This window comes from Cyanistes caeruleus, chromosome 4 (genome assembly GCF_971803275.1).
Source record: "Cyanistes caeruleus chromosome 4, bCyaCae1.hap1.1, whole genome shotgun sequence".
Lineage (NCBI taxonomy): Eukaryota > Metazoa > Chordata > Aves > Passeriformes > Paridae > Cyanistes > Cyanistes caeruleus.
The window spans coordinates 60,723,247-60,738,583 of NC_141704.1; the positions used below are offsets into that span (position 1 = coordinate 60,723,247).

At 41.9% G+C, this 15,337-nt stretch overlaps 1 protein-coding gene across 1 annotated transcript in view; it reads left to right on the plus strand.

Annotated features, from left to right (window-relative positions):
• Window positions 1-2,248: 2,248 nt before the first annotated feature.
• ANO2 (anoctamin 2) overlaps window positions 2,249-15,337 on the plus strand; it is a 163,277-nt gene continuing 150,188 nt past the window's right edge. Inside the window, exons 1-3 of the mRNA XM_086885154.1 lie at window positions 2,249-2,376; window positions 6,347-6,525; window positions 9,326-9,733. Coding sequence (XP_086741280.1) covers window positions 2,358-2,376; window positions 6,347-6,525; window positions 9,326-9,733 — 606 coding nt within the window. The 5' untranslated portion in view covers window positions 2,249-2,357. The remainder of the gene's footprint in view (window positions 2,377-6,346; window positions 6,526-9,325; window positions 9,734-15,337) is intronic.

Below are 15,337 nucleotides of genomic sequence, written 5' to 3' on the forward strand. Positions count from 1 at the left end.
TTGAAAATCCTGTTGTAGAAACACACTGGCAGGAAAGAAAAAGCAAAGGGAATGTTATACCATCTCCTTTATCAGGCTGAAGAGGTAAATACATTTTTGACTTTGACTTGCTGGCATGAGAATCAAACTTTTTCAGGCAGTCTGCCGCAAAAGAACTGTCTGTCTTTTGCCTAAGGACCCAGTGGGCTCAGACTTGTTCTGTGCAGGTTTCATTGCCTTTCACACAGGCAGATCCAATCAGTGCAATTCCAATACTTTTAGCAGCATTCCTCCCTGGCAGGAGTGAAGAGCACAGTCCTGCCTACAATTAAGTGTGCCAGCACATCACACAGTACTCTACATCTGACTGCTCCACTGGCATTCTCCAGCAGAAGCCAGGCTTTGAGGAATGTTGTTTCCTAAGTCATACATACTGTTTGTGAGCCTTAATGGGTTTGAACTACCTTGGTCTTTACCTTTCCACCAATGATTAGGAGCACATCCCACTGTTTCAGAACACCAACTGGATTGTTGAGTGTGTCACAGGATAGATTTACAGGAATGCTGAATGGATTTGGGGAGGAGTCTTATATAACTCCTTAATTATTCAAAGCATCTAATCTCTCTGCTAAATTTACAGACTTGCAAGAACCACTCCTCTACAGCAGGTGAAACACAATCAAGTATATTGGTATTATTTATCACAACTCTGCATTATCAATTAACACCATACCCAGGTACCTCAGGAGAGATAGTGATGCCAAGATATGATTTTCTCAGTTGGAAAGTCTTAAAAATAGACTACTTCCATTCTAAGTAGATGGAGATTGCTTCCTCTCATATTGCTGTGTATATTATTTATTACCTGACCTAAGTGTATTACCTGTAACACACCCATCCTTATGGCTTATAGAAGCTGGTAATTGGAACCTACACAGCCAGAGCTATAAGTCCACAGGGATCCCAGCAGGACCTGGCTCTCCATTCCTATACTGTTCCAGAATAAGCCAGGATTTGCCTTTCTGGTTTTCAGCTTAGTTGAAGCAGCAGAGATTGTGGATGGAAAATAGCGAAAGCTTTAGAAAGTTTTCATTTCCGTATCCCTGAGATAGGTGTAGAAAGCAGGAGATTTGTTCCCTGTATAGGAAACAGATTGTTTTTAAAACTTCTGAAAGATGTTCTGAGAGTAACATAAGATACTAGCAGGGTAAAAAGGACAAAGTATTTGATATCTGTTGATATATTGGTCAGAAGATAAACGCCAAAGTAGGGTCCAAGAAGAGTGGGGTGTTCTAATGAATTTAAAACCTCATATAAATTTCTTAGTCTTTCTGAGAAAATTTTACATCACCCAGCCCAAATTTGGGACACAACAGCTGCACTGCTCCCTTTATGTATTCAGCATGTTTGATAGCACAACCAGGGTGCACCAGCACATCTCTTTGTGACAGAGACAATTTCTACCCTTGCCAACCATGACACAGCGTACTGTCCTGATTCACAAGGTCGTAGAACCACTGGACTTTATTCAAGCATTGAATTAAACCATTTTTCCCCATCACAGTAGATAAACCATCATAGTATCATAAATTGGTTAAAAGAGGGAAAAGATTTGGGCTCAAATTAGTTACATCTCCCTCCAGTTATCATTAGCAAATGATAGCAAAAGTCCTTTCTCAAATAGCATTGGTCATCAACAACTTTTCTTCCCTATACATTGTTTAAATTGCAAGGTTGAAGGCTAAGCAGGATCCATCACCTGTTCTGATTAGACAGTTGATTACAAGATAAACTCCTGAATATTTCATGCAGGAATGACAGGGCATTCAGGCACTGAGGTAACTGGAGTACTTGAAACAGAGCCTTATAGAAAGCTTTCTACACTTACCTCCTACCTGGAAGCACTGTGAAGCTTTGTAGATATAAAGACACTCTTCCCCACAGAAACCACCTCCAAGACAACCTGATCCTTGAGTGCTGGTTCTTTGGACAGAGCTGGCTCTGCTGTAGAGCCCTGGTTCTGCACTAGCCTTTTTCCTTTCTCTCCACTGCCTTCTGGGAAAAATATGCCTCTTGTTACCTTGCTTCTTGTGGCATTACGGAACATGAAGACAAGGTGCTGAAGTTCCAGCAGAGAATTGCCACGGCCCCTCAGGTCATGGGAGCTTGGTCTCTCTCCCTCCATGACGATAATCACCAAACCAGGTGGTCTCACTAATTAGCTTCAGTTTGTGGTTTGCTTAAAGCAGGATCAAGGCAGGATGTAAATAGCTGCTGGTGTTGTTCCTTCCTTAAGCTGGTGCAGAAGCAGATTGTGCACGGCATAGCCACATCCTATTTTAGTACTGACGCAACTTCCAGCCAAACCTCCAGGCAACATGGAAACACACGCGCCTGGTAAGTTTATTCTGTTTCATTCTTATTGCTGCCTATGGAATGGGATAGGCCAAAATGGGGTGGAGAACAAGGGAAGGAATACTTTGGAAGGATTTCTCTGTATTCTTTTAGGACATTAAAAAAAAAAGAAAAATCTGCAGCCCAGTTACATACAGAGAGCTCAGAGATAAAGCATGCAGAGTTCATTTCTCCTGAAGCCTCAGAACTGCATCTGTGGGTCAGTGTTGTGATCCATGTGGAAAAGACAATCACTAGGCAAATGCCTTGTGCTGGTCTTCTGCTGTTTCCACCTACCTTCACCTTATTGCAGTGCAACTGGGAGTAGTGAGCAATATCCTTTTCCAGGAGAAAATGGGCAGCCCTGAGCGCTCAGTTCCCACAAAAAAGAAGCAAAGCTGCCAGTGCATAAACCTTTTGTGCTGGAGTTCCTAGTGTACAAGTTTATAATAACTTTCAGTGCTGATGTTGAGTCATTGTTCTTTTGCTGTCACAGTTAAAAGCTCTGTGGTTGTTTCCATGTTATCTTATTGCTTCTGAGGCTGTATCTCTGCTGTGAACTTCAAACTCCTTGTTTGAATAATAGAAGGATAGAATTTGACCATTAAGTTTTAGCTGTCTGGTATTTCTCCCTTTTTAGTTCAAGAACTTTTTAGGTGTTTAGACCCCTGCTGCTTAACTGCTTCTATTAAAATCAGCCCCATAACTAAACTCAGAATTGGATGGTTCTCTTTATAAAGAATATTTCCTCTCTAATTGTATTCTGGAGGTGGGAAGGCAAAGGATATCTGTGTTATGTACAGCCAAATGTAAAGGAATACTTCTGAGATACTGAGTCCTGCCTGAGAGATTCTCCTGCTCGGTGTCCTGGAGGCTCAGAATATTTCAAACTGAGTGTTGGCATGGGGTTCAGACAGGCAGATGCACCCAGGCTGTCCGGATTAGTCTGGCATTAGTCAGGATTTCTTGTTTGGCCCTTTCTACCTGCAGTCTGAGAGGTACTGTGTGAGCCCTGAACACACAGGCTGAAAATTAGGTGGCATTAGGGACAAGCCAGCCTTGTCTGTCTAATTCCTATATTCTTAAAAGGCACTGAAATGGTGGTTTTGAAGACACAGTGGAGGAAATCATGCTTTGCTGTAGTTGTGTTGAATTTGGTGGAGATGTGCATGTGAAGTAATTTTGGCATGAGCTGAGCTACTTCATCTATATTCAGAACAGAGAACTCATTATTTACTGAGAGCCTAAAGAGCACATGTATAACCATGCTGCATCTTTTTGTGTATATATATTTATATCCTTTGAAATAGATATATGTTTGAGTAAAGCTACAAGGAAACAGTAAGTTCAAGTAGGTTTTTTTACATCCCTGTGTGGGGGTTGGAGTTTGCTAATCAGTGTTCCTAAATTGCAGATGTTTTGAAAAGCCTTGCAGAGGAGCATCCTTCTAACTGTGGCGTCTTTCAGAAATGTAGATTCTTTCTCATATTTAACTGGAAAGAAAAGAAGATAAATGAAAACAGTTCCCTGTCTGTGCCCTGGATGACCAAACCACTTGCAGCTTATTCTGCAAGTAGCTGTGCTATGATCTGATCATCTGGACTACTTAGTTAATTGGCTGTTACTCAGGATTTAATACAGAGCTCCTAATAAGGCAGACTTCTTTACTGACTCTTTTACAAGCAGTGTTGTCCTTTATCACACCCTCTGTCCTTCCACTTTTGGCAGTCTGTGCAACTTCTTTGTGGTGGCACTTTGGACAAGGACCTGTGAGGTCAATTGCTGCACATGTGGCCAACCCTTAATTTTGCAAAAAGCTGAGGCAAAGGAGTGCAGAGAGCTGAGTGAGCAGGTGGTGACTGGCTGTAAATTGGCACTGGAACTGGAGCTGGTCACTGATCTCCGTCCACACACACACACACACATACCCCTTGTTTTCTATCTTTGATACTAATTCCTCCAGAACTCTTACAGAATGAGAACATGTAAGGCCAGATGTCATAAAGGCTTACAGGGTAGAGTGAGGTCAGGCTGCATCTGAAGCAGAAACCCCTGAGGCACTGCTGTACCACAGGCAAGAGCTGTCAAATGTGGAATGCATGCAAAACAAAACATTTTGTTTCAATCGGTCTAATTTGGGAAGATGAAAAGCTTTTGGGAGGAGTCTTCCAGATATGAATATGGCAACTGCAATTCCATCAAAAAAACTTATTCTAATTGGGAGTCCCTGACTGCCTCACCAGTTTACCAGTGTTAATCTCAGGTTCGTGACATGGTTTCTGGAGGTTAGGAAGCATAATGGAAATGAAATCATGTTATTATAAATGAACAACAGCTTTTTTTCCTAGGCTAGTTAAAAGGACTGGAAAGAAAAAGAGGTCTTTAATTGACTGTGTAAAGGTCTTGTGAGATATCCCAGACTCAGTCTGAAAATACTGGCAAAACATTGTGTGTGGCCTTTGGGAATGAAACCTTCGCTTATTAATTATTTTCCTTGGAGTTTCCCTTGTGGCATCATTATGTGCTTCATTAAAGTGATCCAAGCACATGTCTGCCCAGGAGATCAGACAGGGAAGACTGGTGAGTCAATCTGTTGTACTGTTCAAGTGCTGCTGAACCCTAATCTGGTATTGATAGGAGACATAAGAAAATTCATAACATTTAGGGGTCAGACCCCCTCCTCCAAGCATTTCCTTCTTTAGCATTCCACTGTCTCCCCTCTCAGAACTTGGTGGTGGGGAAGCATTTTCAGTCTGAGTATAGGGGATAGAAGGGACTCAGCTAAATGAAGGGGAAATAAAATCTCCAGACTTTAGCAGTACACAATGGATGTGGTGGCTCCCTGGATAGATGCGAGGTGTTATTTCTTCTTCCTGGAAAAAAGTCCTGACTAGACAGAGGCAGTGATGCTTTGTCTCTGTAGTGGTGATGGTGCTGACCGTGTGGGCAGATGTGTACAGGGTGTCTTCTCCTGGGTATAAAACACTAATGCTGGAAGGACCAAGAGATGGTTTTTCCCTCCCAGTAAGAGCTTCCCCAAGAGAATGAGAGTATGGATCCGTCAACCCCGTTTCAGCTGTGGCACCACTAGAGGGGGAAAGAGTATGAAACATTTCTCTGTCAAAATAGTTTCTGTATCCACTGGTTTTTATCAGAATTTTTCACTGTGCTACTGTCTGTATGGAACTGACCTGTTGGAACAAGGATGCCTCCAAGAGGATCAGCAGGATGGAGCAGCTCTGCTGTGAAGAAAGGCTGAGAGAATTGGGATTGTTCAGCCAGGAAAAGAAAAGGCTTTGGGGTGAGCTCATTGTGACCTTCCAGCACCTGAAGGGAGCCCACAGGAAAGATGGAGAGAGACTCTTAACCTCAGGGTTAGGACAGAATAAGAGGAATCACTTCACACTGACAGAGAGCAGGGTTAGATTGGAAATCCAGAAGAAATTCTTCTGTGTGAGGGTGGAGAGGCCCTGGTACAGATTCAGCAGAGAAGCTGTGGCTGCCTCATCCCTGGAAGCCTAGGGCCAGGCTGGGATCGGGCAGGGAGCAACCTGGGCTAGTGGAAGGTGTCCCTGCCCATGTCACTGGGGATAGAACTGAGATGATCTTTCAGGTCTCTTCCAACCCAGGATATTTTTACGATTCTTTCTTGTAATGATTTCCATCCATTCCAGACCTTCCATTTTTCTGCACTGTGACCGTGTAATTTGTCAAACACAAGAAATGGGGAGCATGTGTAGAAATTCTAGATATTAGCCCCTGAGACCAGAACATGTAGGTATAATCTTAGATATACTTCATGAGCATTTCACATGTGTAAATAGTACTTTATGAAGAATGACCATGATCCACAAGTTTGTGCCTCTACCTGATGCCACTGGATCTGTTCACATCACTAGAAATGAATAGTCCCCATTCCATTAGGGAACCACCTGCATAAAACCTGCTTTGTGTATTTATCTCTCCTTCTCAGACTTTACTCTACCCTCCTCACACACAACTCTCATTGGACGGAAGACAGCAAAATCAGCAGAGGACTCTTTTTCAGCCTACAACAGCAAATACCTCACTGTTCCTCAGAACCGGACTTCCTGGCACAAAAGCGCGACCAGTAGAGCTCTTGAAGCATCAGTGGTGTCCTACAGAAGTTCTGTAAGTAGGATTTCATGTTCATTGACTTACCTCAAGTGCATTTGGGATTATGAAGAGGCTTGGAGCAGGGCGCACTCTCCTTTGTGTTGGTTAAATCCGAACAGGGAGAAGAATCTTTATGAGGGAAGCGATATCACAACCTCAGGTGGTTCAGTTGTCTCTCTGTGTACAGCAAGAATTAATTTCTGCAGTAAACTCACCAAACTCTTCTTAATTGCTTACTTTAGCCAAAATCCTTCAGTGCAGGAATGGAGGGGGTTGCTATTACCCCCAGTGGCAGAAAAGATCTGCAGGTTGATCACTAAATTAGGTGTGCCTGTGCCAACCCTGAGCTAGCTGTGCCCAGGTGTTAGTGGGGGCTGTATTGGATTGATTCCCAGTGGAAGTGTGGTTTAACTGTAGTGTTCAGAGGAGAGCTGTCATTACAGGAGGCACCTTTTGGGATGTATTTGTAGTGATATATTTGCTATCAGACCACTAGAACAAAATAGTTTTCAAATGTTGATCCTACCTTCCCATTTTCTTATTCCTTGGTGTGATGGCTTCTTGTCTTGGAAACATTAAGAAGCAGTGAAAGCAGGACCTAAGCTGGTAATTTAAATCACTGTTTCTGACTTTTGCAGTGGCTGTGAGAGGTGAGGACAGAAAGATATTGATAGTTTCTTCAGAAACATTTTTGAAATTGTGTCTTTTTTTATTCCTCCCTAAAATGTTTTCTTGTGCCGGAATATCACATGGTAAGGCAAGCAGTGTACATTTAGGGGCAGGAAATGTCTTTAGTGAAATCTGTGGGAATTTTGTTTTGTTTTCTGTGAATTGGACACCCATAATTATTGGGATAATTACTCGCTGCCAAGAGTGAAGAAAAGAGTCCAGAGAGAGGGAGTCACTGCTGGCTCTCCTCATCCCTTGTGTAACTCCAGCAACCCCAAGTGTTGCTATGGTGCCCTCTCAGGTGACTGGGATGTGGCAGGTGGCTCCACACAGTAACAAAGAGGAAAACCTTGGAGTGATTTTTATATTCTCCTTGTTCCACCTCCTGCTTCTTGTTTGTGCTTCTTGTTTCTTCCCACACTCTCCAGTAAGGGAGGAGAGGATGCTCAGAGCTCATCTTCTCTAGAGCCAGCTAATGCATTGCCTTGCGCCAGTGACCTGCTGCTGGTGACATCATTCCTTCTGTGCTGTATAGCCTGAAACTCTCTGGGAGGGACACTAGAAATCTGCCACGGGTTTTTTCCTCGCTGGGGCAGAGATGGATCCGGGAAGTTTGCATGGGCTGCCCGTGAGTATTTCATAAAAATGTATCCAATCAGGAAATGAGGAATTGCAATAAAATGCTGTCTCACAAGTAGTTTTATATTCTGCCAGGACACAGTGCTGTGTGTAATTTTGGATATGCCTAAAGGGACTGTATATATACTTTAGATGTGAAGGGTGTGGCAAGTGTGATTTGCACAATAGCCTATTTGGTGGTAGTTTTGTGACAGGATGAAGGATGTAGCATGCATGTAAACCCAAGATTTTTTATTTTTTTTTTGTGACATGACAACTGAAAGCTACTTTGTGGAAAACAAAGTGAAGCAAAACAATGAAAAACAAGAGTCTGGTGGTGTTGATGAATATAATAACATGCACATTTATAATAATACATTCATAAATTTGTGTTGTGTTAACAAACAAGATAAATGCCATACAGCAAGTGATTAACTTTGCATTCAGCACTACCAACACACATAAGGAGGGGAGAAAAAGAGAGAAAGAAACCTTTGACTGGTACCTGTCAAGATTTTGCTTGTACAGTCACCTATGAGAACCATAAATGTTTGGAGTTGGGTTATAGGATGATTGCTTTGGATCAGGTTGACCCTTGCTTTTATCTTTTTTCCCCATCACTGGAGGACTGGTGTCATTCCAGTGAACAACGCTCTAGAGAGCTCTCTGAAGGTTTTTACACTGTAGCATTGTACTGGAAATGGTGGTTGGAAGCAGTTTGGAAAACTCATGGGCTACCTTAATGAGCAGGAAGTGCAAGTGAACGTGTCAGTGCCAGTCTTCCACATGAAATGCTGCAGAATTCCCATCCAGGCTGGAGAGTGATGGCAGGATTACTGCAGGAGCTGCATCCCAGAAGGGTTCTGAGAGGGAGATGATGGAGCAGGGATGGTCTGAGGGGCTGACAGTGTAACGTGGGTGGTTTGAAGGATTTTAGCCATGGATTCCCTTTTGCAGTGTTACTGGTCAGTCACACGGTCTTTTCATATGTTAAAATACAAGCTAGCACTGCTAGTCATTCATGGGACATTTCCTTTCTAATCCCTGGTATTTTCCAAAGTGTTTCTGTCCAGTCCTGCCCTTCTGGACCTTAAACTGCATTAAAGATATTTCTCCTATTCTGGTTAAGATAATTTCTTCCCTTCTGTCACTTTTTTCAGTTCCTTTCCCTGCCTGCTTTGCTCCACAGCACATGGTCCATAATGTAATCCTTATTCTCACTTCTCTGTACCCTTTCAGAATGTGGGTATCCTCTCCCCTTGGTCTGTGCGAGTGCAGAATAGGGCGACAGTGTTGGGGTGTGCCTCTGTACTTGTGCTTCCCTAGGGATGCCATGTGTGGGGATAAATTGAACTATGTTTAGATTATGGTCAGAGGAGGAATGAAGTGAGACTGGTGTGCAAAATAAATATTTGTAGGTCATACCTGGATTCTTCACGGCTTCCTGTGCTCACGCGGAGATAGAGCCCCCCACCTACTTGGGCTTTTTGGCTTTCTTGTCTGTGTGACTCCTGTGTTTCTCTCCCAGATTATCAACAACTACCTGGAAGCGACCCAGGGAGGGGTGAGGGACAAGGCCTCCCCGAGTGGCCTGCACTTCAGGGACAGCAAGAGGAAGGTTGACTATGTCTTGGCCTACCACTACCGCAGACGCCTGGCCCAGCACGACCCCAGCACAGCCTCCCCGGAGCTGAGGCATGGATCTGCCTCTGCAGCCCTGGTTTCGAATGGAGGCACCAAGAAGGGCCGTGCTGAGCCCCAGCAGCAGCAGCAGGACGATGGCCAGCATGCCCTGCGGGAGTGGCCAGGGCTGCCGGGCCTGGAGGTGGTGGAGCTCAGCCCGCTGGACGCCCTGGAGGAGGAGAGGCGGCTGCAGCGGGAGGAGTATGAACACAACCTGCTGGAAGCAGGGCTGGAGCTCGAGAAAGACCCTGAGGTAAGAGGGGGAGACTTGCTCCTCATATGTGGCATTGGCTGTCCTGATGGATAATGGCCGCTTTGGATGCCCAAAATACAGTATGAAGCTAAGGTGTATGTGTTGATTGGTCTTTTCTGCCTGGGAAAGACATGGTGGCTGCTGTTGTTTAATGTAGTGTTGAGCAGCAATATCAGTCTTACTTCAGGTGAAAATGTATTTCTTTATCTAAATTTTCTTATGGTATGCAGCAGACACACTTTTCTAACAAAAAATCCCCAACAACTTGAACATTGCTAAAATGAAGAAAGTATCACTTAAGCAATTTGCTGGAACACTGCTAAGACATTTCGTATTTCCTCGCAATATTTTCAGTGTGACTCTCAGCTTTCTTCTCAGCCATATGTAAGTTTTGTGTCCTTCATTCCACCCTTGGAATGAGCAGCTCCGATTCTTTGACAGGAGAAGATCCCAGCCTATAATGTTTTTATTCTCCCATGTGTGTGATGTTGGCATGACGCTATGCTCACGGCAGCTGGGAGCTGTGGCTATTTCACTTGGCTGTTGCCACTCAGTCAGCTGAGCACAGGTCCTCCAAATCCATGTTGTTGCACTGAGCTCTATGCCCTCTCTCTCTGCCCCTTTGAAAGCCATGGATATTTATATCCAATGAAGGGAAATCCCTCCTGGGTTCTGGTTTTAGGTGTTCTGTTGTTCTTGACGCCAAATTTGAGAGCTTTAGAGATCCTTTTTGTACATGCTGAGAACTTATAGCTCATGTTGCTTCCAGTGCAACCAGTCAACACTTCCAAAATGTGGAGCAAATCACAGACTAAATCTGAAAATTTGAGGCTGACTGGCTTGGCATAGTGTATGCATGTTAAATCATTGGCAGAGGTAGAAAGAAATAGAAAAGTCTTTTGACTCTTAACGTTTTCCTTGCTTAACTTTCTGAGTTGCAGGTGGCTCTGGGTTGTATTTCACTGCATAGCCTGGCTAAGGCACCCTTGCACTGAGCAAAAAAAGTGATCTCAGATCCTGATTCTTTTATGCTGTTCACTGGAGTTATGGTTCAGTACATGACCATCTTAGTGCTATGATTTTTACAACCAAATTGCATAAAACCCAGGAGAACAGCTGTTTTAGGAGACCTCTTTCAGTTCTGAATTTTATCAAAACCCAAAAAGTCAAGCAGGAGATTTGGATTTGATTATTTGACTCATTACTTACACTAAGTCCAGCTGGATACGAATTCTATTTTGTCCTCCTTCCAAGTGATGACACATGTTCTTAATATATAAAGTGATAAATGATGTCATAAAGTGTTGATCAAAAAATCCCTTTTTGTCACAGTCTTCACTATGAAGAGAAAAAAGATTTTTGTAAATGAACTGGGAAGTTCACAGGAAATTGTTGATCAGTTCTTTTATGGAAAAAATGAATTGATTTTGAGAATTACAAAAAAAAAGTATTCCATCACTTCTGTGTATGTATGGTGTCACTCCTGTCCCCCACTCCTCTTCCTGTCCTTCCCCAACACACAAGCTGTTTAATCAAAAGGGGAAAGTGTTTTCCCTTCCAGAATCTCCTGAGAAACTAGAACAGACTGGAAGGACTATGCCTTATCCTTTTTCTTTCCTGCCCATAACCTGTGGCTTTTACTTCCTTTCTTTCTTCTCACTTCACTGATTTTTTTGTCTGTTAGTTAACTCCTGTTGAACATGCTGAAGGTTCTGCCTGTTTTCTTGCTGTGAATTTCATAGAAAATGCTGATTAGACACATGTGAAAGGCACAGCTGTCCTTATATGTGGATTAAAACTGTGTGTTGGGCTGATATGAGAAAAACTTTTGCTTTTAGTCTTGGGAAAAAAGATGTGTCTACAAATTCATCAAACTGAGAACAGCCTTAAAGCAGCATTTGTATTTTTGTATAGCACAGCGGACTTTCAACTACGTTTCCAGTGGATAATGCTGAACTGAATGTTTGGTGGAGATTTTTTTCATTTGTTGTTGTTTGTTTTAGTGCTAATGTAAGAAATGGATTTTTTTCATATAATACTATTGGAAGTTGAGATATATTCTCTAATATATACTCTGGACCAAGTTTTAAGATAAGTCTGATCTGGCTGCAAAGGTAAATATTAGAGGGTTTCCACTTTTGGACCTTTGGTTTAGAACAGGCCTTGGTTTCTCTGCCTTACATCATCTTCCTATGGTTTTGCAAGAAAATCCAGTAATTAAAAAATTATGAGATGTCCTGAATCAAAGAACTGTGGAGTGGTTTGGGTCTACCAACCTCACAGGACATGGGGCTTCTTCTAGAAGCTGCTTTTGTAGGCTGAAACATTTTAGACATCAGGAAGTTAATCTCTAGGAACACAAGATAGAGTTCCAACAATTTAAAAATGTTTATTTCTGCAGCTGTCATTTTTGGAAAAGTGTGAATTTCCACGATGTTAATGTTTGCTAACATGTGGCATTATTATGATTGTTATGTGTTTGATAACTAGGGATAAACACCTTTCTCCCTTTTCTCACTATTTCTCAGTATTCTCACTATTCCCACTTATATTGTCAAATGAGTAAAAGAAGAGGACAAGAAAAAATAAAGGTGCAAGGTTTATACGTGGAAGAAGGCATATTGCTGTTTTTGAATTTGTGGAAAATAGGCAAGACTATGGACTGTCTCCATTCACCCAGTTATTATCTGTGAATCGAGGAATTTTTGACTACATTTCCAACTTCCTAATAACTTTCTATCATTCATTATTGCTGTCCCCCAGGAAAACTTTTATTTTGCTTAATGCAACCTTCCTGTTTTGTTATTTTGTTTGTTTTCCTGTTTTTAAACTGAGATAATATTTTGTACATCCAAGAGAAAGTGCACAATGACAGTCTTGCGCATGAAGTTGCCCAGGAAGGGTAATAAATACCATAGACATTGCAGTTCTAGTTATTTTGGTTTTTTTTAAAAAATTCTTTATCTGTGTTGTTGCTTTGTTTTTCTTTGTTTTGATTTGTTTTTATTTGTTATTTGTTCCTAGGGAAACTGATAATTGTGTTTCACCTAATCTGAAACCATTCATTCCCTTAAATTTGAATTTTACTGTTGCTTTAATAACTGCAAATGCAACATACACCATTTTCAATTAGTATTATCCATGGTAAGGCATAATAGATACGGAATAAGAAGACACTGGAGATGTGCCTTGGCATTCTGACAAAACTGGATTGTTTTCATGCACAGTGGAAGTGAAATGCATTTTGCTAAATAGCAATTGGGAGAGGAAATATTATTTCAAGTGAAAGATGATGACAAATCTAAACCAAAGTGTAAATTGTCGTTCAAGAAGCTCATCTAACCTCAATTTTTGAGCTAGTATTGTTTGAAATATGTCTCGCTAAACTCCCTTGATTACATTACACTTGAGGGGAAGGAAGTCCTTAAGGTCCTCAATGCTCATGTTAATGATGATGGAGGTTGTGATTGGATTTTTCTGCTTGGTATTCCAAGGCATATTTTTTAATTTTTCTGGAGAAAATCCCATGTAAACTTAAAAACCCAGCCAGCCAAATAAACCTCCCAACACCTCCCCAGCCTGAGACAAACAAAAGCTTAGTGAAGCAGTAGATTTTATTTATGGGGTTAAAATGCAGTTTTGTTTCACTAAGGTGCTCCAAATTTGTCAGTGGGGGAAGGCTTGTCTCCTGTCAGCTGTTAAGGACAAAGCGTAGCCAAAATGATGTCAGGTATAATGCTTAATTCAGTAGTAATTAAAAGCCTGAAAAAAGAAGAAAAAAAAAAAGTTTTTTTCCCAAATCTGTCAATGTGCTCTGTGGATACGCCAAGGAAAACATCTCATGCCCTTAGTACATGTGAGACACCTTGCAGGCACTCAGTGTGGACATTGCTTGTTAATGAATGCCTCCTGAATCCAATGAGAATACAGAGCAATGGAGCATTGGAAAAAGACTGAGGTCTTTTGTGCTCTATGTCTTTGGACCTTGTATTTCAGTCTCTCAGCACTCAGAACGAGGCATACTTCTCTGGAGAGCCAATTATATAAATATTTGATGCATATTTTTCAGCAACTCTGGTTACAGAAGCATTAATTGTCTAAAACATGTTCTGCTCCTGTATGTTACTTATATGGGGCTGAAATGTAATACACAGCTCTTACAGAATTAAAGTTGAACAAGCAAGGCAAGATTTTCACTGGCAGTGGAATGAACGTGGTGAGAATATTGGCAAATTGATTAACTATTTAAGAGGAAATTATGTCTCCACTTTAGACAGGATTTTGAAGTAGCCCCATAGGATTTAGGTGTGATTAAATCAGCATTAAAATAATGATCTATAATAAAAGGTGGCTAAGCAGAATGGCTGCCTGCTAATAATCCATATTATGAATCCTGGGTTTTCTTTAATGACTGTGTTGTGACCTGAATAGATGAAGGGGCAGGCAGAATCGCTCTGTGTATTTTAATTACCATCCAGACTCTTTGTGCTCAACTATGAGGTACCTTAGTCAGAATGGCTTCCAAGAGATGTAGAAAAAATGGAAAAGATGTACAAAAATCATCTATGTTTTGTCAATAACATTTAAAAAGCTCTTGGGTAAGCAGTGGTAAATGTCAGCAATTGTCTGCAGATTGGGAAATAGAGTCATCCATATCTTGAATTTTAGATGAAGGTAGAATAGGGTTGTATATGCTGGTGATATTTACAATGAGATTGGGCAAGAGGCATCCAAATTTTACATACTCTTTTTTACATAATGCTGTTTCTAGCAGACTTGCCTGGTAGAAATGGCCAGTAGCCTATTAAATTTTGTGTTTTAATTTCCCTGTGTCCTGTTCTAAGTTCTGTCACCTGCTGGGAGAGCTGTTTCAATTCCTACAAACTGCCTGACAGGTGAGAAGCACAGAGGGAATGGCTGTGGTGCATCTCTGCTGAGGCTTGGCAGAGGGAGAACTGGACACTTGCAGGATAGGGCATGCACAGTAACAAAACCAGCTGCTTGGCCTGTTCACAGATGATTCCCTGAAAACATATTTTAATTATCAGTGCTCTTGTTTGCAGCAGAAGTTTTACTCTGTAAATTAAATCCCTGGGGAGTGCTGGAAGGGTGACACATGAGGCCCTGAGGGAAGTGATGCAGCCACAGTGCCTGCAGAGGAGGCCTGGAGGCTGAATTGTGATGATAATTTCTCCAAGGCATTTGGGCCAGTACAGCTTCATGAAAATACAGTAGTAAATGATGAGATACTTTGGGGAATTTGGCCCTGGGATTTATTGCTTTTCTGAGCTATTAAATGACAGCGGTCAGGCTGCTGTTATTGGGGTGAGGTGCTGGGTGAGGACTGCCCCAGTCGCAATGCCTCATGCATCTTAACCTATTCTTTGTCACAGCAAAAAAAATCCTGAATTTCAGGGCTTCCTTTGTAGGGGAAAATGGGACTTTCTTTGCTTTCCTGTACCCAGGCCACTGCTTATTTTGTCTCTAGCAGCAAACAGCCCTGCAGGTATCTCCGGTGCCAAAGGAGTCCCCACTATTGAATTTCTGCTGGTTGGGTAATTGTTCTGTGATATCACGAGTTTTTTAGAGGTATTTCTGGTTAAC